Raw genomic sequence first — 24,840 nt, 5'->3', positions numbered from 1 at the left:
CCGGCTGAGCCGCCTCTTTGTGCGGACAAATCAAACACAGGACAATTGCCGTCCCCTCTCTGTCCCCATACCCATGGACACACAATGACCTCAGCTGCCCCAAGCCCCCTGCGCCTGGTTTCCCCAGCACCTCGCACCTGTTCCCCACCTTCCAGGTCCCCTGGGGTCCTGTAAGGGGTTTGACTGTGGTCGAGGTCATTTTGTCCATAGGAGCCAGGGCGGGACTGTTTGTAGTTATACTGAAAGCAGTTCTGATAAGCCAGGAGTGTCTGATCGTGGCTGAGGCAACGCTCACAGAGCCCCAAGGACATTTCTGCCTCCTCCCGCTGCCCAACCAGCGAGAGAGAGCGCATAGATTGGGAGGGGACGTGGATGGGACGGTTCTGCCTCTCCCCTTCCCCCCGCCCCCGCCCCGGGATACCCCGGACTGTAGGACATCCCTGCTTTTCCTATTAAACTGGTTTTATCTCAATCATTTTTACTATTTTATCTTTTTTTATTTCATACCCCATCCCCGCTGGGGTGTGTGTGTGTGAGTGAGCAGCTGAGGGGGGCTGAACTGACTGCCGGAATTAAATCACAGCAGTGCCTCCAACTGTGACCACCCTCCGCCACTGTCACCCACGGTCCGCCAGCCTCAGGACACTCTGTCCCCACTACACCCAAACGGTCCTGGCTGCTGTGGGTGCTCCCACAGGCGCAGGCAGGTTGGAGGAGAGCAAACTGTCTTCCCCCGGGGGGACAGGGACAGACAGATACAGGCACTGCAGCCGGTAGGGCAGGGAAGCAGACGGGAGAAGGCAGCCCCAGGTTTTGCAGGGCTGCAGCCCGCTCTCCCAGCGACACCCGGTGGGTGCCGGGGGAAGAGCTGCCATGAGACATCCTGGGGCGGTGGGTCCCGGGATGGGAGGGGAGGGGGTCCTGCGGGGGTGACCAGGGGTCTGTTTCCTCACCCGTGTCACCTCCCGACCGGTGCAAATGTCTGATTCGCTGGTTCACGGCTTGGTCCCCGCAGTGTCCCGAGGTGGGACAGCTGCCACATTCGGAGGTTTCCCAGCGCCCCATGCCAAGCCGTGACCCCGCAAAGATCCTGATGGGGTCAGGAACCGTCACCGAGTGACACTAGCACCTGCAAGAAGAGTCTGTGATAGGTGGGAACACGGTTCAGGCGGGGACAAGGACAAAGTCCAGGACACCGCAAGATAATAACCCCCCTGAGCTGGAGACTCTGCCAGCTGGGACCAAGACGAAGAACAGAGCAGGGCCAGGCTATCACCGTCCGCATCCGGAGGTGGTGACGCGCCCGCGTCACGTCACCGCTCCGGCAGCCCAGGACTGGCTCCCGCCCGCGTGGTGCTGCCGGTTCCCCCAACGCGCAGTGAGTTACCCTTGGGAGATTGCCGAGGGACCGGTCAGACCGGAGCCCGCTTCCTTCCTGCCTCCCGCTCCCAGCTCGGTGCCTCCCCGCGGGGCCAGGGCCACGGGTGGGTCGCTGTGCCCGCCGGGCTCAGCCCCGTGAGCCCCGAGTTTCCTCCGGCGGCCTCAACGCCCCGGGAGAGGGCTGGAGACGCCTCTGCGGGACCGCGGGGGCACGGAGCGCAGGGACGCGGGACGGGAGAGGTCTGCCCAGGAGCGGGATGGGAATGGGCAAGGGATGTGTCCGGAGCCCAGCTGACTCAGCTGGATGGTACGAGCTGAGCCTGGGCTGCAGGTTGGGCTGCTGGGGCCTGTCTCCCGTGCCACCGGAGCGTGACGAGATCGCTCGGGTCCTGCCTGGGAGGGGACGGGCGCTGCATCGTCCTGCCCTGCAGATGCAGTGGGAGGTACGAGGCGTCCATTCCCAGCGGAGCAGCTGCCCAGGCCACTCAGCTCCCAGGTGAGAGCCCTCTTCATCCTGCACCCGGCTGTGCTGAGCCCTTCCAGGCTGCACGGAGCTGCAACGTGATCTGGCACAGGTTCAATGCCCTCCTGGGTACCGCACCTGCTGCTGCCAAGCCTCAGCCCTCCAGGATGAGACTAGGTGAAGCTCATCAGGATCCACACCCAGGGCAGTAGGGCATTGTATCATCACTTGGAGGGGGCAGGGGGGTCCACAGGGCTTGCAGAGGGCAATTTGGGGCTGGGTTGGGCTGTGGGCCCCACACCCCTACAGCACGTAGGAGGGAAGCTATTCTGCCAACACAGGCAGTGGTCACGGGAGGACAGGGTCAGGATCTGGAAGATCTCACCTCAGCACTTATCAAAGTCTCTCCCCACAGCACAGCAGCGTCACTCCCCGGCCCAGGCACCCAGTCCTGGGCCATGGCACTGCTCACCCACCTTCTGGCCTGTGCCTTTGGCATGGGCTCCTGGGTGGCCGTCAATGGGCTGTGGGTGGAGGTGCCGCTGCTGGTGACGGTGCTGCCGGAGCAGTGGTACCTCCCCTCCTACATCACCATCATCATCCAGATGGCCAACGTGGGACCACTCTTTGTCACCCTCATGAATCGCTTTCGGCCTGGCTTGCTGAAGGAGGTGGCTGTTATCTATGCGATCGTGTCCGTGGGTGTCATGGCCTGCTTGCTCCTGGCTTTCCTCTGGAACCACACAGCTCTCATTGCTGGGACATCCCACAGCATCCCTTTCCTAATCCTTACCTTCTTCCTGGCCCTGGTGGACTGCACCTCTTCTGTCACCTTCCTGCCCTTCATGATGCAGCTGCAGCCCCAGTACACAAGCACCTTCTTCATAGGTGAAGGGCTAAGTGGGCTGATCCCTGCTCTCATTGCCCTGGGCCAGGGCTCTGGTATCTCCAGCTGTACCAATGTCAGCTACGAGGTCAACAACACCACTGGCAACGAGACTGTGAGCACCAACTTCCAGCTGGAGACTCACTACCTCCCACCCAACTTCTCCACCCTTGTCTTTTTCCTGCTCATGACTGCAATGATGCTGACCTGCTTGCTGGCCTTCTTCTTCCTCACCCGGCAGCCCAAGGTGTGGGAGCTCTCTCAGCAGCACCTCTTTCCCAGCAATATTGTGCTGAACTCATTTGACCAGATCCTTGATGAGGGAGCTGACTCACAGCTGAGCAGAGGCTGCTCATGGCCAAAGGATCCTAAGGGACCTGGGGACATCCTGCCGCAGAAGGTCTCCTACTCCCTAATCCAGCTCACCCTCATCTACCTCCTCGTCACCTGGGTGAGCGCCCTGACCAACGGGATCCTGCCATCCGTGCAGTCCTACTCCTGCCTGCCCTACGGACACACCACCTACCACCTGGCAACCACGCTTAGCTCCATGGCCAACCCCCTCGCCTGCATCGTGGCCATGTTCCTGCCCAGCAGGTGGGTTGCACAGCCCTGGGGGTTGCAGCAGGGTGCACACCAGGGGCTTCTGCTCCAAGAGTGGCCCCTACTTTGCAGGGGTCAAGGGTGTAAGCACTGGGTGGGAGAGGGTCTGTGGGGCATCCCTGCTCTGGCAGCACAGATTTCCCAGGAAAGGAGGATGGAGCCAGCAAGAAGCCAGAATGTGCTGCTCACCAGAGACAGGTAGTGTTCTCCAGTGACACTCACATGTCCTTTGCAGGTCCCTGACCCTGATGGTCATCCTCACCATGGCAGGGACAGGCTTTGGTGCCTACAACATGGCCATTGCAGTGATGAGTCCCTGCCCACTCCTCCAGCAGTCCCAGTGGGGCGATGTCATCATCGTAAGTCACAGTGTCCCTCTCACACGGAGAGGTCTTTGACACCACACCTGGACCTGACCTCACCACAATGTCCCCACAGTGGGGAACCCCTGGCCCTGACCACTTTTCCACCTGTGCCACCAGGTCTTCTCCTGGGTGCTGTTCACCGGGACACTCTCCTACATGAAGGTGATGGCCGGGGTGATCCTGCGGAGCTGCAGCCGCAGCGCGCTGGTGTGCTACGGGGCGCTGGAGCAGCTGGGCTCCCTCCTCGGGGCACTGCTCATGTTCCCCCTTGTCAACGTCTACGGCCTTTTCAAATCTGATGACTACTGCAGGCTGCAGTGCCCAGCATGAGTGGGGTGGGCACCCCAAAACCACCGCTCTTGCCAGCATGAACTCCCAAAATCAGGAGGGCTGGCTGGCTGGGAAGCAGCATCCTGGGACCAGGACAGCTGTAGACACAGCTCCCTGATGGGCTCTGCCAGGGAGCAGCACCACCAGGGCTTTGTCCCCCGCCTGGGCACGGGATGTTCCCACAATCTGAAAACAATAGAAGGTGTTTTACTCAGCTCTCTGCCTCCCTGCTGCCCGCATCTCCCACACTGAGGGGGATATCTGTGCCAGTGCCCCCCACCTGGGTTGCTCTCAACTGGGGCCATGTCCAGTACCTTCCCCTGGGGGTGTCCGACACCATTTGGCATGGTGCCATAAAGCCCCCCTGGACTCTGTGGGTGGGCACAGCCCCAGATTCACCCAGCAGCTCCGGTGGTGTTCCCAGCCCTGTGCTGTGGCAGCTGCCATCAGACAGGGGGTTTGTAATCAGCTGGGGGGAGCGGGGACAAAGGTGGCCATGGGGAGGGAAATTGTGGGGAACATGGAACATTCATCAGGCTCTCAATAGCAGGTGGTGAAACTGAGGCACAGTGGGACTCAAGTGATATGTGTGATATTTGCCACCCTCTGCTGTGGTCCCACCCAGGCTTTCTGCTCCCTCCCCATAGCCCTGTGACCCCCTGTGCCCCATTTCAGTCCTGCTGCATCTTGAGATGGGCAGAGCTGGAGAGGGGCTGCAGCAGAGCCTCATATCAGAGCAGTGTGGGCACAGTGCCCATGGTATGGATGGCACAGCAGCAGTGCCAGGGTTGGCTCACCTGGTACCCAACTGTGCCCCAGCCATGCCAGCCAGAGCAGGGGCTGGATGGACACTGGGGCATGGCAGGCACGGGATGGGACAGCACCCGTGCCCTGCACGTGCCTGCGCCCCTTCCCTGGGGCACGAGGCAGCCGGGCCTTTGTCCCCAGCCCTTTGTCTGGCATCTGCTCCCTGCGCCGGCGGCAGCACCAGAGCACGGATTGGAGCCACTTCGGGGCTCCGGCTGCGACCCAGGCGCCTCTGGGAAGGACGAGACTGGAATACCTAATGGCCAGCAGCCCCCCAAGCTGGCAGTGGTGGGGGTCCTGCAGCTGAGGCAGCAGAGAGGGTACGAGGGAAGGCTCTGCTTCCTGGCACTAGTGGGCATCCTCTGGCAGATCCTGGCTGACCCCACAGCCTGTGTCCAGGATCCATGGAGGATGGGGGAGCTGAGGACCAGCGGGAGATGTGGGGGCACCAGGGGGCAGCTTGTCTCCTTCCAGTAGCAGGATATGTCCCTTGTGGGTAGACTGGGAGCTGGAGTAGGGACCTGACCTCTCTCCTCCTGCCCCCCAAGAGGATGATCCTGCCCTTGGGAGCCCCCAAAACCCCTCACCCACAGTACCCCCGCAGCCGCCTCCCTCTTGTCTGGGAAACAATTGCCTCCGATGGGAATTATTTCCATACAGCTGCTCAGGAAGGCACAAACCCGGTGGAGGAAGGCTGAGCCTTTCTTCTGGCGCTGCTCCCCCTCCCCACAGTGGCGGGGGCAGGTTTGGGGGGGCCCAGGCGCTGCCGTCAGCGCTATCAGCTCGGCAGGGCTGGCTGCGGTTATTACCATACATTATCGCAGTCCCCTGCCTCCGAAAGGAGCCGGGGCTGCTTCCCCCCTCCCAGCACTCCCTCCTCCTGCCTTTTACACTTAATTACCTCCCTTATTACACCGCAGCCTGGAGAGAGACAAAATCCCAGGGCAGCGGGCAGGCAGGCAGCAGGCAGCGGGCAGCGGGCAGCGGGCAGCGGGCAGGCAGGCCCAACTAGGGCGTAAGTAATCGCCCGTTCTGCAAACGTGCCTGCCAGGAGGGAGCAGGCACACGCACGGATAAATAAATCAGGGAGCGAGGGCCGGGAGCCCAGTGTGTGTGTGTGGGATGCCGCGAGCAGCCCGGCAGGCAGTGTCCCCTCGGGCCACAGTCCTGCGGGAGAGGTGACCTTGAACTTGGCAGAGCCTTGACGTCAGGGCAGCGCTGCAGGGACAGATGGGGCTCGTGGTGCTGCCGGCAATCCCTGGCCAAGCGCTGCGGGAACAAGTGGAGAGACCCCAGCCATCATGGGGAGCAGCCCTGGGATCGTGTAGGATGTGGAGTGCTGTGGATATGGGGTGCTCCGGGATGGGGTATGCTGTGAACTATGGGACACTGTGTGAAGCTATGGGATACTGTGGGATATCAGATGCTGTGGGATGCTTTGGTCTGTGGGATGCTTTAGGTTGTGGAATGATGTGGGCTGTGAGGTGCCCTGGGCTACAGGATACTGTGGGATGCTGTGGGATGCTGTGGGATGCTTTGGGCTGTGGAGTACCACACAAAGCAGTGGAGCAGAGGCACTGCGATGCAGGGCTGGCTCCAGATGTGGCTCTGTGCACAACTGAAGGAGCAGACATGGCTGTGAGCAGGCAGACTCATGGTGCTGCCTGTGGGGATGCTGCTTTTGGTCTCCAGATCAAGTGCCACATCCCTGGGCAAAGGGGCTGGTGAGCCCAGGGCTGCTCCATGCCAGCCATGCCAGCACTCTGCCTGCAGTGACAGTGGAGGCACTGTCCTTATTAAGTGCTGCAACACTCTCGGCATTGCACAAGGCTCAGGAGAGCATGGCCAGCTGCCAGTCAGGTCCCCGTGTCACCCACTGGCCCTCAGATGGCACAACTCTAGCCTTCAGATGGCACAACTGCAGGGAGAGGCAGCCCCCGACCACCAGCTGCCTGCAGCGGAGCGCAGAGAGGAGGAGGAGGGGGAGTGGGAGTGGGGGCTCCAATGAGACGAGGGGGGAGTAAGAGTGGGGGGGCTCTGTCCGGGAACAATGAACTGCCACGAGCCCGGCTATTGTTGTGGCTCCGAAGGTCATGGTGCTTCCTGGGGACTGGGACAGGGACATGGGAAGGGGAGAGAAGGTGGGAAAAGAGGGATAGGAACAGTGAGCAGGGATGGGGACAAGACAGAGGTGGGACAGAGATAAGAGCAGGGAAGAGGGGGAAAGACTGAGGAGAGAGAAAAAGGTACAGGAGAAGGGAGAAGGGAAAAAGAAAGGGGTCAGTGGAAAGGGTCTGTGGACAGAGATGAGGACAGAGAAGATGGATGGGAATGGGAACTGGGAACAGAGATAGGAACAGGGAGCAAGGACAGGGAAAGGAGAAAGGGACAAGAAGCAGGAACAGGGACAGGGATGGAGACAGGACAAGGGACAGGGCACAGGAATGGGGACAGGGGACATGGATGGGGACAGGGATGGGGATGAGGACTCCCGCTCGGCAGACCCGTCCTTCCCTGGCCCCGGGGACTGGAGGCAGGGAGACAAAGGCGGTGGGAGGCAGAGGCATGTGCCCCCCCCCCCCCCGCCCCCCCGTCTCCCCCCCATTCCCCTGTGTCCCCATTGTCCGTGGCCGGAGTGGGGGGAGGAACCAGTGGGAGGGACCAGGGACCCCACAGTGTCGTGATGCCCGGGGCACCCCGCGCTGCCGGCGGCTCGGGGGGCTCTGGGGGGGCTCCGGGCGCGGCCGGGAGAAGCGGCCCCCTCCCCCCCCGACCGCCTGCCTTCCTCCTCCTCCTCCCCCTCTTCCCCACCTCCTTCTCTTCCTCCTCCTCCTCCTCCTCCTCGCCGCCCTGCCGCCTCCCCGCCCCTCGCACTCGCCTCCCCGCGCCTCTCCGTGCGCACCGCCGGGGCCGAGCGCCGGGGCCGGGGAGGGGGGGGCCGGGGCCGGTGCGGGGGCCGGGGCCGGTGGCGGTGCCGGTACCGGAGGTGTCCAGCGCTGCCCGGCCCCGCCATGCCCCGCTCCTTCCTGGTGAAGAAGCTGAAAGCGGAGGCGTTCCCGGCCGCCGGGGCCCCCGCGCCCCCCTACGCCCCCCTGGAGCCCCCCTACACGCTGCCCGGCCCAGCCGCCGGCGATGGTGAGTGCGGGGCCGGGGGTCCGGAGGGGCCCCCCCGCCTCTATTGTCTGTGCGCCCGGCGGGGCACCGGGAGGGAGATACGGGGGGATGCAGGGCAGGACGGGGAGGGGGTCCCCGCGTTGTGTCCCGCGGCGGGCGAGAGGTGCGGGGTGTGTCATCCTTCGTTGTCGTCTTGTCCCCTTCTCCGGGGGCAACGGCCGCTGCCGAAGTTGATCCTTGGGGAAACATCCCCTGCATGACAGTGTCAGTCCCGTGGGCAGCCCCGAGTCCCCCCAGCCCATGGGGCACCAAGATGGGTTCCTTCCCACGACAAGCTGAGGGTAAGAAGGAACCGGTCTGCGGGGGCGGCGGGGGGCGGCGGGGGGCGGCAGCCTCGTCGTGCCGGAGGGTTTCATTGTTCGCAGCGGTGCCCCGAGACCCCCTGGGAGCGCGGGGGGAGCCGGCGCCCTCCGGGGCAGGGGGAGCGGCGAGGGGAGAATAGGGGGTACCCCCAGCAGCGGGAGAGGTGCAGAAGGCTGGACTGGGGGTGGCCGTGGTCCTTGGAATCCCGTCCTGCGGGAGCACACTGGGATGGGCTCAGAGTTCCCCGGACTTGGCACAGCCTCCCAACGGGGCAGCCCGGGCACCTGCCCCGAAAGAGGGGCTGGCTGTGTTGCGGGGGGTCTGTTGCATAGGCTGGGGAGTCCTCGCTGTTCGTGGATTGGGAAACGGATCTGGATGCGGGAATGGGCCTGATCCAGCCACGCACAAGCTAACATCGCCCAGCCGCTGCGGCGCTTGTCCCTCCTTTTCAAGTGCTCCCCAGCCCTTGGTGGGCTTTCCCTGCCAGGGGCCGGGATGCGAAGCCTGTCTGGCCTGGGAGTCCTCTGTTCCCCCCCATCAACCCGGAGCCGGTGGGGGAGGGATGTGCTGCAGCTGGGCAGAAGCTGCCGACGCTGCTCTCCTGGAAATAACCTTGCTGCATGCTCGGAGGCAGCGTGAGAAATTGCTGAGCAGAGCGCTTTCTGCACAGCCCGCGCTGTCAGCACGGCGCGGGGGACGGGGGGGGCCCGGCTCTGCCCCTGCCACACAACCCCCTCCCCACAGGAGACACCCCTGGCCGCCACGGGACAAGCAGCAGCATTTCCTTGTCAGGGGGTCCCGTGGGTTCTGCCAGAGTGTGTGTGGATTTAGGGGATGCTTGGCTGCAGCTGTGATGGGATGTCCCTGATGCCCCACGGTGTGCATGGGTTAGCCCAGCTGTGCACTGACCCCAAGCCCCTGATAGCCCCTCTGTCGCTACCAATGGGGATGAGGCCTCTGAAGCAGCTTACAAGGACCAGTGTGCACAAGGCAGGATATTTCTGGGACCAATTTGGGGGTCTTGGAGTGCCAGTACATCCCCAGAATTGCTGCCCTGGTGGGAGGGGGGCTGCAGTGCTGCTCCTGCAGTGACCTTTGTGTGACAGCACAGAGGGACTGGGATGCCAATGCAGTGCCCATTCTGACACTGGTTGGGAGTCTCACATACAGAGTAGTGTCATGAGCAGACTTGCACCAATGTCACATGTGCGTGACTCCAGTGGAGTGGTACCCGATCTTGGCTCCACATCTGGGGGCTGTGGGTCACTCAATTTGGCAGAAGGCCAGGGATCTGGTGCTGCTGTCTTCCTGGTGCTGTCCTTTCTCCAGGGAATAGGTCCTGCAGGGACAGCAGAGAGGTGGGGGGCTTTCCCATCCCCTTTGCTGCGGAAGAGGAACCTGGAGCAGCCTCATCCCCCTCATCCCGGCTGCCCACAGAGCGTAGCTCATTACCGGCATGGCCCCGGTGAACAATGAGCTCCCGGCACCGACAGCTGTCTGACGGCTAATGGCCCCCGGGGGCTGCCTGCAGCCGGGGAGACGCAGCTGGACGTTCTGCAGCTCCATCCCCAGTTCCCATCCCAGTCAGCCCTGCGGGATGGGACCCATCCTGCTGACAGATGCAGACAGGACCCAGGGTAGGACAAGGCAGCTCTGGTGCTCAGTGGCTCAGCAGAGAAAGGAACAAGTTTGGGGGGGACAATCCTGATTTTGCACCTCCTACAGGAAATTTTAGCTTGTGGCTTTTTCCTGTCCCTGGTGAGACTGCTCTGGAGGGACAATGATCCCACTGTGTTGTTTTCACAGGGTACCTCCAGCACTGCCTGGCGCCAGCCGGCTACGACACTGACAAGAAGCAAGGCCTGCCACCACCGCCACCAGACCCAGCCTACGCACCCGGCCACGAGGAGTACAGCGATCCCGAGAGCCCCCAGTCCAGCTTTTCCGCCCGCTACTTCAATGGGGAGGCAGCAGTGACAGACAGCTACTCCATGGATGCCTTCTTCATCACGGACGGGCGGTCGCGCCGGCGCAGCGAGAGCCAGCGCCGTGGCAGCCACCGCCACTCCTGCCCTGAGTGTGGCAAGACCTACGCCACCTCCTCCAACCTCAGCCGGCACAAGCAGACCCACCGCAGCCTGGACAGCAAGATGGCGAGGAAATGCCCCACCTGCGGGAAGGCGTACGTCTCCATGCCTGCCCTGGCCATGCACGTCCTCACTCACAACCTCAAGCACAAGTGCGACGTGTGCGGCAAAGCCTTCAGCCGGCCCTGGCTGCTGCAGGGCCACATGCGCTCCCACACCGGGGAGAAGCCGTTCGGCTGCTCGCACTGCGGGAAGGCCTTCGCTGACCGCTCCAACCTGCGCGCCCACATGCAGACCCACTCCGCCTTCAAGCACTACAAGTGCAAGCAGTGCGAGAAGACCTTCGCCCTCAAGTCGTACCTCAACAAGCACTACGAGTCCGCCTGCTTCAAGGGCTCTGAACATAGCTGTGCAATAGGGAACTAGCCCCCCAACCCCTGTGGCACATCCCCATTCCCAACCTCATCCTTCTACCTAATCCCCATCCCTGTCCCCATCTCATCCTATGCCTGTCCCTATTCCCCTACACATCCTATCCTGTCCCCATCCCCATCTCTATCCCATGCTGGTCCCAGTCCCTGTGCCAGCACTCCTGCAGCTGCAGCCAGCTGGTTTGTTGCTGTGCTGAGGCTGGAGGAAACATCCCCACAGACTCACTCCCCATCTGCTCCCTGGGAAAGGGGTCCCTGACAGTGGGATCCAGCTCCTTTCCCCTGGGTCACAGAGTACCCCCGCAGCCAGGCAGGTCTCTCTGCGGGGGACTCACCTGGGGACCTCTTCCATACCCAGGAGAGATTTTCCCCCCCTAGCTTGTGACTTTCACCTTTATTTATTTAATTTATTACTATTATTTATTTAGAGCTGCTGCTTCTCTTCCTGGGGGATCCCAGGGGAGAAAAGACACTTTTCTGCTCCCCGCTAGGAGCAAACTCTCTGCTTGACCCTAATCTTGATGCGACCACGGGCTGGTGTGGCAGGACTGATGGCCACTGAGGCTAACAGAGGGCAGGGCTGCCAGTCAGCCTTGGGCCCTGGGGTCCCTGCAGCCCACCACAGAGGGCACCTTGCTGCCCCTCTGCCCCATGGCACAATGTTCATCCTGGTACTACAGATTTGCAGCCCTGGAATCAGGGAAAGAGCCAGGGGCTTCCAGCAGAGATCCACAGGACACGTCCTCCGTTGGCTCCCAGCTCTCGGCTTGGCCAGGCACAACTGGCCCCTGCCACAGTGATGGGGAATAGCCCCCCTAGGCAGGTGCAGCCCCCCTCACCATGCAAAGGGCTGGGCTGGCAGCTGGGCTGGAGACCCAGCCCTGGGGCAGGTAGTACCCGAACCCCCAACCACCCTCCCCATGTATCCCCAGCCCTTTCTCCAGCCGGCTCCCGGCTCCCTCGCCATTGCCCCCCACCTGCACTCAGGAGGAGGGGGTCAGAGTAGCTGTAAAGTTTGGGTGAGTCTATTTAAATGTTCTTATTTATATTATTTATAACTTATGCTTTTCACTATTTATTTGTCAAGACTGGCCGGGCCATGCCAGCGCTGGCTCGCAGGAGGCGACAGAGCTGCAGCAGAGCTGCCGTGCCCAGGACACAGCCACGGCGACACGGACGGGGACAGGACCCCAAGAGTGGACTGCGTGGCGGGCACGGAGGCAGGAGGGCACGAGCTGGCCCGGCAGCCCAGGCTCCATGTCCTGCAAGCCTCCCCCAAAGGCAAAGCCCTTCTCCTTTGTCTTCCTTGCTGCCACGGGCTCCTGCTTTGCTCCGTGCCCCACGCCAGCCCCATGGGGACAAACCAGCCACTCTATGCAACCTCCCGGCGGAGCGCCCCTGCACCGGCCCCGCATTCCGGAGCGGGGCCCGACCCACGCCTCCGCTTCCTACCTCGGGCCGCGAGTTGCCACAGCCCCATCACCCCGTGCCGGTCCCCAACACCTCGGGACTCAGCCCGGCGGGGCCGCACTCGTGCACCCCCACACCGTCTTCCTGCGCCGTCTTCCTCCCGCTGCCTCGGTGCCTGTGTCGGTCACGGGTTGAGTGGGGATGTCCCTGTCGTGGTTCTCGCTGCCATGGCATGGTGACCCCACCCCCGCACCCCACAGAGGGGATCGCCCTGGCCACGCGGGCATCCCACCAGGTTTTCCCCACAATGCCGGCGCCGTTCCGCGGAGCACGGTCTCCTGAGGCCGGCAGGCTTGGAGCGCTGCACTGCTGCCCCTCTCTCCTGTAAATAGCAGATACTACAGCAATAATTTTCCGTGCATGATAGATTTTTTCTGCCAGGTTTTGTACTCGCCAGCCCCAGTATGACAAGTCTACTGAGATCCGGCCACCCGCAGTATTACTTGTAACGCAATTCAGGGATATAAAAGGGATTTCTGCCACTAACCATGTGTCTTGGGGGATTTGTATTGGCGGCGGCGGGTGGCAGCACGCGAGCTGCCAGCCTGCTCATCCCTGGTGCCCTGTGCCCTGTGTGGGCTGGAGCATCCTGGACAGAACTGTCCCGAAGAGAGGGGTCCTGGCAGCCCTTGGGAACGGGTGGCTGAGGCGCCGGGAGCATCCCATGCTGCCCACGGGGCCCTGCCAGCCCTTCAGCCAGTGGGCAGCAGCCAGACAACCCCCGACTGTGACAAGGAGGGCTTACGATGTCACCCTGCTCGTGAGAGCGCCGGGGGCTGTGAGCGCGGCAGAGCGCTGACCTGGAAGTAAAGCGGCGTGTGAAATGCCGGCAGCGGGCGCAGAGCCCGGCGGGCAGCCCGGGGAGGGCGCTGTTAACGCTCACACAGCCCCGGGGCACCGCTGCGATGAGCGAGGAGGATTCTGCGAGCAAATTTTATTTGAACTCGCCAGTGGCAACAACCCAGCAGAGCTCCTGCTCTCAGGGGCAGACATTCCTGCTCCCCACCCCTTTCCTCATTCCTAATTTCCTCTTTACCAGATGTGGGTGCCAATGTGGGAAGGCAAATTAATTTTAGCATCTAGCTTGTCAGCAAAGCTGAGCCCTGGGTTCCCAGTGACATCAGTGCAATCTTTCACCCACAAAGTCATTACCAGATTCACCTTGCAAAAAACTAATTTCAGAGCCTCACAAACCCGTCCCTGACCATCATCTGCATGCTTCAGAGTCAGCTCTGGCACTGGGAACCCTCCATAACACCAGGGAGCCAGGGTGAGGGCACTGGGAGCAGCCATCCCCTGTCAAGTGTCTCAGGGTGGATTCAGGGTGTCCCGGTTGCAGCAGTCAGAGGGGTGGGAGACCCAGTTCTTCCTGAGAGCTTCTTCCCATTTGGAACATTAGTCTGAAGAAATGACCTAGAAAGACTCAGGACTGAAGTTCTTCAATGCCTGCCCAGCTGCAGAGCATCCCATCATCACTGCTCAGCTCTGCAGTTGTTTCGTACCTCATGTTCCTTGCCGTGGACCCCACAGAGGTCAGCTCAGGAGGCAGGGGGCTCTGGGCTGGGGACGTGTTCCTGGTACAGCCAGGCAGGTGGGGGGCATATCCCAACTCTCAGTTGCCAGATAATTCTTAGCGCCTGGCACGGCCAGGTGGGACCCCAGACCCCCAGGGGGCAGGAGAGGGACCCACACACACGGTGGGGGCTCAGCTGCCGCGTGCCCTCGGGTGTCCCATGGGAAGGAGGAGCCGAGGGCAGCCCTGACCGCAGGCTCTCTGGAGCAGGCAGCGGGCCAGCCAGCTCTGGCACCCGGCCCGGAAGTCTGTCCTGCCCCTTCACTGTGACTCTGCAAAACAGTGGGGCGGCGGCCGTGACGATGACGATGGCTGGGCAAGGAGGAAGCAGAGGGGCCTGGCTGGGCGTTGCACTGCTCCGGGCAGAGCGGAGGGCTCGGCTGAGCAGAACAGAGGGAGGCAAAGGCCGGCCGGCAGCCACAGCCATGGCTGAGGACGAGGACAGGAGCATCCACACACAGCACATCTCGGACGTGCACAACGTGCCCATGCGTGTCCTCATCCGGCCCATCCCGGCAGAGCTGGATTCGGGAAAGGTGCAGAGCCTGATGGAGACCCTGCAGGTGAGCACAGCCCCCGGGATGCAGAGGCAGCCCCTCCTGCACCCATTCAGAGGGCACTGCTGGGGAAGCTGGCACAAGCCCTGGCACAGTCAGGTCGGGGGATGTCTGGACAGGTTGGCAGTGTCGGGTGCATTGCTCTTGGATGTCTCTCTCCTTTCCCAGGAGGATCCCGAGCGGGTGCCCCCCATCGACGTGCTCTGGGTCAAAGGCAGTGAGGGCGGCGATTACTTCTACTCCTTCGGGGGCTGCCACCGCTTTGCTGCCCACCAGGCACTCCGCAGGGAAACCATCCCCGCCAAGATCATCCCCTCCACCCTCAGCGACCTCCGTACCTACCTCGGCTCCTCCACGCCACACCTGCGCTAGCCCAGCACCCCGAGGATGCCCAGCAGCCCCCTCTGCCCCTGTTGGTTCCGACCCGTGAGCCCCTGGTGAGAGTGTGGGCGGGGTCCCCAGCCCTGGAGAGTGGCCAGCGTCCCTACAGCCGGGATGGGTCATGGTCCCCCAACCTTGGACGGTTACCGGGGTCCCTCCAATCGGGATGGGTCATGGTCCCCCAGACTTGGAGGGTCCCGGGGTCCCTGCAGCCGGGATGGGTCAGGCTCTCGCCGGTACCGGGATGCGCCCGGTAGGGCCGGCAGGTGGCGCTATTGTGCCGCGCTGCACGGACCGGGACGGGACGGGATGAACCGGGACGAACCGGGACGGGATGAACCGGTTGGGGTGGGATGAACCGGGGCACGGCGCAATCGGGAATAGCCGAACCGTGATGGAACAGGCTAAACCGGGGCACGGCTCAATCGGGAATAGCTGAACCGGGATGGGACGGGCTTAACCGGGGCATGGCTCAAGCGGGAATGGCTGAACCGGAGCACACTGGAACTGGGACAAGTCACAGCTCATTCGGGGCACAGCTGAACCGGGAAGGGGTACAGGCGAACTGGGACACAACAGAATCAGGACACGGGGAAGAGGCACAGCCGACCCGGCGTGGCCAGTCCCCAACCCTCCCTCAGTGACTCTGGGCTCACCTGTAGTCCCAGTCTCCATTGGGAGGCATCTCCAAAATCCTGTGGTGGGCACACTGGCTGCTGCACCTGGAATAAAGATGATCAAAACCCCTGAAGCTCCTTGGCGTGGTGCTAGAGGATGCTGAGATTGGGAGCAGGGATGCAGTGGTCCAGCATGGCCAGCATGGTGGCCTGGCACCAGCAAGAGCAGTGGCTGTGGGCACATGGAACAAGGACAGATACTTTGCAAGGGGATGGATGTTCTGTGAGGGAATTATTACAGTGTTGGGAGATGGATGCTGTGCTGGGGGATGGATGCTGTGACAGGACAATGCTTTGCCAGCCTGCCCTGCCATGGAGCTGAATTCAGGGTCAGCTCTGGCCCAGCTGCGGGATGCATGCAGTCCTTCCATGCTGGGATGCTGTCATTTCTGCAAGCACCACATCGTGAACCCACGTGCAGCCTGGAGAAAACGCCTCGAGCATCCCCTGGGCATCCCAGCATCCCTCTAAGTCGAGAGCCTCCATCCAGGGAGGGGAAAGGGCACTGACTCACTCACCACGCCGTGAGTCAGCAGGACTGGGGCAGGAACTGCGGCCGGACACTTCTGCCCTATCAGCCATGCTCCTTCCTGAACGGATCGTGTCCCCCTAGGGCAGAAACGGGCTGGGAGAGGAGGGCTCGGCCGGAGGTGGCAGTGCTGGCATTGGACAGGGCACAATTTACCGCTGCCTCCACGTTTCCGTAGGATCCACTGGGGAGGAAGAGCAGGGTGGGCTGGGGGTGCTGGATGAGGGGAGGGAACCGGAGGGGGACTCCGAGAGCTGCATGTGCGGCATCAAAGCAGCTGTGTGCCGGGAGGAAGCCCTGCAAGCACTCACGGAGAGCAGCCCTGGCCCGCGGCTCCCTGATGGGCCATAAATTTCTCCTAAGAATTGTGGCGTGCTAAAAAGTTTCCTCTTGTTAGAGAGCGGGGGGTGGAGGGAGGAGGTAGCAGCTCCTGCGGCAGCTCCTGTGGCAATGTGAACATTTTCAGAGTGCTCCCAAACGGGTGTCCCATGGCAGGGACTGATGTCTGCCCATATCTTGTGTGCCCCCACTGCTGGGCGTCTCAGACGAACTCTGTTTGCCCCACTCCCACGGGCTTGTCCCCTCATCCCTTGGATAAGAGGCAGCTCAGCAGAACTGGGAATTCCACAAAGTGGGAATTAATTGAGGCTGCCCAGATCCTGCAGCTCATTTTCCTGCAAGCCATGGAGGATTCTTCCACCTGGGAAGCCTGTTGCAGGATCTGCTTTTCCAGCTTACCATCCCCTTGCAGACAGTGCCCAAGGTCTGTGACAGTCCCAGGGTGTCCTGACATCACTCCCAGGGCTCCCTGGCACCAGCTGTGAGTCAGGACCTGGAGCTGTGTCCAAGCTGCTGTGTGAGCATCTCCAGGGCTGACCAGTGCATCCATGGGTCTGGCATGGTGCAGGCACTGGGAGATGGAGCTGCTGGTGCCACAATCCCCTGGCTGGCACAGGAATGGGTCTCTCCAGAGCCCAGCATTGCCTCCATCTATCCGTCCTCCACCTGTCCCCCTTCCCTCTGCCTGACCCGCGGGTCTCTGGTGTCGCCGGCTGACAGCCGATCTGGCTGCCTCCAATCCATTCGTTCCAGGGCAGGAACAAAGGAGCTTTGTGGGCTCCCCCCAGCCCGGGCTGGGGCAGGGGGGGTCCCAGCTCCGGAACTGGGACAGACTTCCCTGCACGACAGGCGTGTAATGCCTTCCAGACCAGCAGCCCCAGCCCTCAGGTACAGCCCGGGGGGCAGAGGGGGCCTGGTGCTTCCCACACTGCCTGGGGACCCAGCAGGTCACCCTGATACAGCCCTGATCCAGGAAAATTGGGAAACACTCCTGTTCCCCCAAATGTTTCACAATGCCCAGTCCCCATGGGATTCACTGCTCCTCCCCATCTGGGGGGCTTCAGGGGGCTCCAGGGGCTCTCAGATTTGTCATCTCTTGTCTCTGAGTATTGGGGAGCAGGGACAGACTCCCCTGGGATGAGATCCCTGACTCACTGGACTCAGTGCCAGGCAAGACACAGCTGGACTTGGAGGCTCTGTGTGCCCAGCTGGACAGGACTGTGTATTTGGGATGGGGCAGCTCCCAGGCCTGTGGCCTTACTGGCCTGAACACCCTGAAATTGGGGATCCACAGGCAGAGGAGCCAGTCCTGGACATCTCCCAGTGCCAAAGTCTGGTCAGGAACTGTGGATTTGGGGCATTCAGTGGGATGGGATGGGGTGGGATGGTGTGGGTAGGTTGTGATGGGATAGGATGGGATATGATAGGACAGGGTGGGATGGATGGGATATAGTGGGATGAGATGGGGTGTGGTTGAATAGATCAGTCCAACACTGCTTCACCAGGGCTCAGCAGGGTCAGGCCCAGTGTCCTGGTGGCCACATGTTCCAACACTGCCTCGGGTCTGGAATCCATTTGCCTCGCTGGTTGTGGTGTTTTCCCAGCAGGGCTGGAGCGATCCCACGGGGCCAGGGGCAGCCCTGGCCCCTGCCCCATCTGCTCCATGTTTATTTTCTTACACTTAAGTATCACCTCGAAGATAAACACTCCCTGGTGTGGGGGGCAGGGGGCATTTCACTGGCAGCAGTGGCAGGACCCAGCCCTCAGGATGCCCAGCACCCTGACCCCGCAGTTCTGCCAAGCACTGTCTGGTTGGGCTGGGGTCAGGGCTGCAACCCCATGCTCAGGCCATGCCCCGGCCATGCTGTATGTCCCATGCAGGGTCCCATGAATGCCTGCCCCACTGCCTGGTGCTGGCCTCTGCCCGGGGGTCAGTTAGCTTGGCTGGATCAGTTAGGAGAGCTGTGATGCCAAAATCCACTGTTCCCTGGCACCCACTCAAGCTGGCAGTAGGTTTGTGATGCCAAATTCAACTGCACCTCATGCTGCCTGCCTAAGTCAGAGCCCAGTCACAGTGCTGGGGGAGCTGGGGGGGGCCAAGGCACAGGGTCTCACGTCCTGTACCAGATGTCTGCCAGGCAGCACAGGAAAACCTGGCTGCTGCCCTGCAGCCACAGCATCCGCAGGCAGCTGGACAGGCAGGGAGCCGGCAGCATTCCCTGCTTCCCATGGCTCCTGCTGTTCTCCCAGTCAGGGATGACAGCTCCTGTCCATCCATCCTTCTGTGTGCAGCATTTGGCCAGGCAGTGGTCACACATCCACACGTCTGTTCCATCGTGGGGATGTCACTGCAGCGGGAGCTGGTGGCATTGGGGTTTATGTGGCACCCACAGACACACATCCACATCCACGGGCAGCTGCACAAACGTGCCCACACCCTCATACTCACATGCATCCCTGTGCACACACACATGGATATACACATCCATGCATACTTGGATGTACAGATGTGTGCAGCTGCACATACACACACTCGTGTGCACACACGTGTGCCGTCCCCATCCCACACTGAGCCATCTCCTGTCTGCTGCTCCTTGCCTGCCTGTACCCTGCCATGTTCCAGACCCCACCTGTGGCCATGCCCCCCAGAAAAGCCCCCAGATCTGCTGGGTGTGGGGACTGGGTGACCCCCCCCAGCCTGTCCCTGTCAGCTGGTGGCCATGTGTGGGATGTGCAGCTGAGTACACAGCCCCTGCCATCCGTCTTGCCGCCTGTCAGGGCCAGGGGCTGCTGTGGACCCCCAGCCACAGCTCAGCAAAACTCGGGTGAGAAGGGGACAGAGTGGGGGTTTCCCTCTCTGTACAGGCACCTGCCTTCTCCCTGCCTGTTTGCTCCCTGCTCCCTTCCTGTCATGCCAAGGGCCTGCCTATCTCCAGCTTTGGCTCTGGCACTGCCTGCACGTGCCCTTTTGTGGGGGCCTGCACCTGGGCAGGGGGTACAGAAGAAGGTAGGGGTCTCTCACGGGGAGAGCTGTCAGTGCAGATACAGTGCAGACCCCTGCCCATCCTCATCCCCAGGAGGATCCCTGTCCTCTTGCTCAGCCCTACATGTCCCCAGCTCCTGGTGTGGCCCTGCATATCCCCAGCCCCAGCAGGACCACCAGCCTCCAGCCCATCTCTCTATCCCCCATAGTGTGATTTACAGGCTCCGCACAGGCAGACAAATGGTGAAAGAAAACAGGGCAGGGGGACCCTGCAGCTGGGGGCTGCCTGTGCCCCACAGGGGGCAGAGGGGCCGTTTGCTCACAGCCTGCAGGATGGGAGGCAGTGAAGTGGTGCCGGTGCCAGGCAGCACAGCTGTCATAGTCCAGCAGGCACAAGCCTTAGCAGCACCAGGAGAGCCCATGGGGGGACCCAGATCCCAGGAGCCATACCACAAGCTGCCGTCCTGCAACCATAGGCTGTTGGCCATGGGGCATTGAGGAACATGATGCCACCCCATTCCATGCCCCCAAGACACCCCACTGACCACCTCACTGGGGTGTTTGTGGTATGCCAGCTGCATTCCATGGCCACTGTCTCAGCCCTGGCAAGCCTCCAAGATTTCCCTCAGCATCCCTCTTTGGCTGTGGAGCTGCTGGACAGTGGGGACTACAGTTGGCACTGCCAAATCTCCGAGCCACATCCCCAGCAGTCCCAGGGCCATCAGCCAGGATCCAGGTCCTGCTCTCCACATGTTTTTGCCGCTTGACCTGCATCACGCCTGGAGCATCGTGGAGGAGGAGGGAGGGGAGGAAGGCAGGCAGGAAGCCTCCTGCCTGTTTGGTTCAGCTGGCTACTCCCCTGCCTGCTCCTGGGAGGGTTGGGCTAAGGGCAGGGGGGCTGAAGGCAGAGTGGGACCTGCATAGACCTCTCTGGTGAGCAGGAGCAGGGCCATCTGTGGTACTGAGTGCCAGGGTCTGACAAGGGGACACGGTCAGGCTGGGGAGCACCTCCAGCCCTTCCCAGGACACGGGTGATTCCCGCTGCTGCCAGCTCATCGCTCCCCTCTCAGGAAAAGACTCTGTGTTTCCACTGCCGGCACACACCTTCCTCCTGGGCGGGAGGAAATGCTCCTGGCTGTGCTGCCGGCAGTGCTGCCCGTGCCTCTCCATGTCCCCCTATCCCCTCCCATGGTGGGCAGGCACGGTGCCAGGCCCTGGGAACAGAGGAGCAAGGAGTACTTTTATTGAGGGTGCAGAGCTGCCTGTCCTTGCTGCTCCCTGCCTGCCCCGGGCATCCTCCTGGGCACAGACCCTGTCCCAGTGGGGCATAGCAGAGTGCGGGCAGCAGCGCGTCCCCCACCAGCATCCCTCTGATAAACACCCCTGACACCCACCAGTGCCACCCACTCGTGGTTGCCTTCCCCATCCCAGCTGCTGTGCCCCAGGTTCATCTCATGCCACCCTGTGCAGGACCCAAGGCTGGCAAGGCACAGCCAGGCAGGGGCTGGGGACATGCTGCCGGTGGGCTGACAGTGTGTGACATCGCTCTGCAGGTGCCAGAGGCCACGACACAGGGAGCGCTTGTAGGACCGTGGCCCTGGCACTGCCTCGGTTCAGCAGAACCGTGGGCATGACCCGGGGTCAAGGTGCCCGCAGCCAGGCCAGCGTGCCGGAGCGGGGCCAGGCCAGCAGCCAGAGCCAGCGCTGGCTCTCAGGGCTGGGGTGAGGACGCTGGCCGCTGGCCGCTGGCCGGAGCTCGGGGGGCCGGCTGGGGGTGGGCTCCGGAGCCAGCCCCTCCCCGGCCGTATAAATCCCGATTCCCCCTGCAGACAGCCGTCCCAGCCCTGCTCAGCTGCCGCAGCGGAGCAGCAGCGGGAAGGCGTCCGGAACCGCCGTCGCAGCTGTGCCGGTGGGGGAAGGCTCCCCGCAAGCCCGGGGGGTCCCCCCAGCAGGGCCGGGGGTGCGGGCGGGCACCCCACCATGGCCTTCACCATGCTGCGCCCCGTGGCCGCCCGCGTGCTCTACCCCGACCTCAGCATGCTCTCGGAGGACGAGGAGAACCGCAGCGAGAGCGACACGTCGGACCAGTCGTTCGGCTGCTGCGAGGGCGCCGAGGCTCGCCGCAAGCTGCCGCGGAAGCCGGGGCCGATGGTGATGGTGAAGCAGAGGCAGGCGGCGAACGCACGGGAGCGGGACCGGACCCAGAGCGTCAACACGGCCTTCACCGCCCTGCGGACCCTCATCCCCACCGAGCCGGTGGATCGGAAGCTGTCCAAGATCGAGACACTCCGCCTGGCCTCCAGCTACATCTCCCACCTGGCCAACGTGCTGCTGCTGGGCGAGGGCTGCGAGGACGGGCAGCCCTGTTTCAGTGCCATCTATGGCGCCAAGGGCGACCTGGACAGCAAACAGCCCCGCAGCATCTGCACCTTCTGCCTCAGCAACCAGCGGAAAGGGGTGAGCAGGGTTCTGGGGTGGGTTAGGGTTCCTCCTGGCCTGAGTGTGGCAGGAGGCTCAGCATGTCCCCAAGGGACGGGGGGAAGCAGACCCTGCCTGGCCTAAGCAGGGCAGGAGACTCGGCATGGCTCAGTGAGAACCACAGCTTCTGGCTCCAGCTCCCACTGGAGGTTTTGGCTGCTCCTGGCCAAATCCTGCTTGTAGCCACACGCCTACAGCTCCTGCTCACGTCAGAGGGCTGGGCTGCTCCCCCACGTCCATCCGGGCTGGGAGGTCTCAGGGGTTAAACAGTCACCCCGGAGCTGGCGGCATTGGTTGTCCCAGGGGGAGCTTAGAGTTCGCTGGCTGATCCCATCCCCATCCCCATCCTCATTCCCATCTCCATACTCAACCCTGCCAGCCCACCAGCTCTGCAGCAGGGCTACTCCAGCAGCTCTCTGATGTGATGAGTACAGGAAGAGCCCAGCAGACACCCCCTGAGGGGGGCCATCAGAGTTCCCCATCAGTGTTCCCATGCAGGGTCTGCTGGCACCACCAGCACAGCTCCCACACGACTGAGCTGGGCCATGGCAGAGCAGCCCTGCCCTGCCCACACAGCTGATCCTCCCCAGCAGCTCAGGGGACACCTTTCCTGTGGTGAGCCCACTCTGCTGCCCATGCCAGGGTCCTGGGTGCCCTTGGCCATAGCTGTGCAGGATATGAGGTGCAGGGTGAGGGGCTGGAAGCTGCCCGACCTCTTGGACATCCCTTGGCAGGGCTGTGCGCAGGGCCTGCTGTACTTGCCACTGTCCCCACAGACCTTCAAGATGTCCCATGTGTGACCCCAAGCAGTACGATCATGGGTCACTCCAGCCCTCACAGCTTTTTCAGCTTTTGCTGCTCCATTTTTAATTGCTCCCCTGTTCCTGCCACCCACCTCTGCAACCTTTCCAACCCTCCTGGGGTCCTCCAGCCTTGGTCCCTGACAGAGCTGGGATCCTCTGGGCTGCTTCCTGGGGCTGGAGCCATGGGTCTGTGGAGGCACTGTGCCTGGGAAGCTCCTGCTGGAGGGCAATGGGGGGAACTGGGTTGCATCCCAGCCCTGAGGCTGGGCTGGAAATGGGCAGAGCTGGAAATGGGTTGTACTTCACTGTTAATGGGCTGTACTGGGGCCATGTTGGGCTGTGCAAGGTTGGAAATAGGCTGGGTTGGAATGGGCTCTGTTGGGCTCTGCTGATCCATGCTGAATTATACTGGAATGTTCTGGGCTAAATCTGGAACATGCTGGTGTGTGCTGGGTTATACTGGGCAGTACTGGGTTGTTCTCATAAACTGTGAGGTAGAGCTGAATCTCCCCATCCCAGTTTGGATTGTGTATGTCTCTCTAGGGCTGTGGATCTGTCTGGGGCTGTGTGTCTGTCCTGGGGTGCTACTGGCCATGGCCACAGGTCTGAGCCCAGCAGTGCTGAACAGCCATGGGGGCTGCGCAGGGTGACAAGGCCAAGGGGAACCTACCTTGGAGGGCTCCACCACAGCACCCACCTCCCAGCCATCCACTCAACCACTTGTCAGGCACAGCCCCATCTGTCTGTCTGTCCACTCCAGGCAGCACAGAGCCACCCCAGGACTGAGCCACTGGCCATCTCACAGTGGGTCCCCATGGAGGAGTCAGTGTGGCAGACAATGGGCAGGAGTGGGGTGCCCCCCACCCAGACACCCCGTGGTACCTGCAGCTCTCCTCCTCTCTCTGCAGGGCAGTCGGAGGGACCTCGGGGGCAACTGCCTGAAGGTGCGAGGGGTCACGTCCCTACGAGTGTCGCGGAGATGAGCCGGGGTCCGGCAGCACCCACCTGAGACAGCGGCAGAGGCAGACGGAGCCCGCACACGCCAGCCCAGAGACCGCAGCGGGGAGGGAGGGAGCTGCTCACCCGAGGTGGCAGCGGCCGAGCCCAGGCTGGCAGCACACCCACACTGGCCCTGGAGCCGGCAGGGGGGCGGGAGGACGCTCCCGTGGCCGAGGCTGCCCAGCGGGGCAGGGCTGGGGAGGGGGGTCCCCGCGCCCCAGGGCTGGACTGGAAGGGGCCTGTGTGCGGCCGGCGTCGAGGCGCTCCGGGGGGACAGTGTCGTGGCCCTGGGGATGCTGGTTGTGCACGTGCAGCCGCTTGGAAAATAAAACCTTATTTTTCTGATAGGCCAGTGCCTGCCTGTCACCCCAGTGTAGGGTGAGGTGGGGATCCCCGAGACAGCCCTGAACCCCAGTTCTGCACTGCTACTCTGTGCCATTGGAACCAGCGTGATCATCCCGGCCCTACCCACAGTGCCACTCCTGTGCCACAGTGGGATTCACATGGGGTGAGGTCCCCGGGTGAGCTGTCCCTAGGCCCTGATGACAGCTTTAGCCCTCAACGGCTGCAGAATTCCTAAGGGGGTCAGTGCCATGCCATGGGATGGGGATGGCAGCCCAGTGCTGCAGCCACAGGTGCCCAGGTGGTGGGTCGGGGTTGGTGTAACTGCTTTTGTGCCTTGCCCTCCATCTGGTACATCATGACTGGTGCGTGTCGCTGCCACTGCAACTGCCACCGCAACTGCCACCATCGCCACCGCTGCCGCCAATACTGTCACTGCCACCAGCACAATGACTGTCCCCACTGTGACTGCCACTGCCACCATGCAGAGCCTTGCACAGTGGGGCTGCAGGCAGCAGCACCTGCACAGGGTCAGATGGGGACATGGGGGGTTCCCAGGCCAGATCCTCACATGGGATTCTGCTTGAGTGGGCTGAACTGGCTGGGCTGTGCAGATAGCTGAGCCTGGGAATGGTGCTGTGCTGGGGCTGGCGGCTCCCAGGGGCCAGCATGTCCCACGGACCAGAGGCAGCTGTGGATGGGGCGGCTGGGGGCTCCCCCCAAGGGCTGAAGAACTGGGACTGCCCTATTTCCCTGAGGTCCTAGAGCCAACATGGAGCAGGGGGAGCATGCTGGAGGTCCTGCTGGAGTCTGCCCCAGGCAGGGGCTCTGTTGGGAGCCCATGGCACCCCTTGGCCCCCTGCTCACCGAGGTGAGCCTG

The 24,840-nt window shown here is 62.5% G+C and overlaps 4 protein-coding genes across 9 annotated transcripts; all 4 read left to right on the top strand.

Moving 5' to 3' along the window:
• The first annotated feature begins 865 nt into the window (after nt 1–865).
• On the top strand, nt 866–4,168 carry SLC52A3 (solute carrier family 52 member 3). Of its 5 annotated transcripts, XM_079321470.1 has the most exons (5): nt 869–1,378; nt 1,812–1,876; nt 2,259–3,326; nt 3,568–3,691; nt 3,815–4,168. In XM_079321470.1, exons 2-5 carry the CDS (start codon nt 1,812–1,814, stop codon nt 4,025–4,027), a joined length of 1,470 nt encoding a protein of 489 aa, XP_079177596.1. In that variant the 5' UTR covers nt 869–1,378; the 3' UTR covers nt 4,028–4,168. The 5 variants fall into 5 exon arrangements, with proteins under 5 accessions (XP_079177599.1, XP_079177596.1, XP_079177598.1 ...); XM_079321473.1 differs by lacking the exon at nt 1,812–1,876 and having other exon boundaries at nt 866–1,378; nt 2,449–3,326; XM_079321472.1 differs by lacking the exon at nt 1,812–1,876 and having other exon boundaries at nt 869–1,484.
• Nucleotides 4,098–12,785, top strand: SCRT2 (scratch family transcriptional repressor 2). 2 transcript variants are annotated; one of them, XM_079321480.1, is made up of 2 exons: nt 4,098–4,229; nt 10,118–12,785. In XM_079321480.1, exons 1-2 carry the CDS (start codon nt 4,145–4,147, stop codon nt 10,822–10,824), a joined length of 792 nt encoding a protein of 263 aa, XP_079177606.1. In that variant the 5' UTR covers nt 4,098–4,144; the 3' UTR covers nt 10,825–12,785. The 2 variants fall into 2 exon arrangements, with proteins under 2 accessions (XP_079177606.1, XP_079177605.1); XM_079321479.1 differs by lacking the exon at nt 4,098–4,229 and adding an exon at nt 7,597–7,969.
• A 1,284-nt stretch (nt 12,786–14,069) lies between these two features.
• SRXN1 (sulfiredoxin 1) lies at nt 14,070–15,559 on the top strand. The gene is made up of 2 exons (XM_079321483.1): nt 14,070–14,435; nt 14,598–15,559. Exons 1-2 carry the CDS (start codon nt 14,175–14,177, stop codon nt 14,799–14,801), a joined length of 465 nt encoding a protein of 154 aa, XP_079177609.1. The 5' UTR covers nt 14,070–14,174; the 3' UTR covers nt 14,802–15,559.
• A 2,187-nt stretch (nt 15,560–17,746) lies between these two features.
• Nucleotides 17,747–23,963, top strand: TCF15 (transcription factor 15). Its single transcript, XM_079321482.1, has 3 exons — nt 17,747–21,286; nt 21,317–21,795; nt 23,528–23,963. The coding sequence occupies exons 2-3, from the start codon at nt 21,319–21,321 to the stop codon at nt 23,600–23,602; spliced, it is 552 nt and encodes a 183-aa protein (XP_079177608.1). The 5' UTR covers nt 17,747–21,286; nt 21,317–21,318; the 3' UTR covers nt 23,603–23,963.
• Nucleotides 23,964–24,840: the final 877 nt, after the last annotated feature.

Source organism: Erithacus rubecula (assembly GCF_903797595.1).
Source record: "Erithacus rubecula genome assembly, chromosome: 18".
In the NCBI taxonomy this organism is placed as follows: Eukaryota; Metazoa; Chordata; class Aves; order Passeriformes; family Muscicapidae; genus Erithacus; species Erithacus rubecula.
Note: the sequence above shows the minus strand (reverse complement) of the source record. Positions and strands in the feature narration are given on the sequence as shown.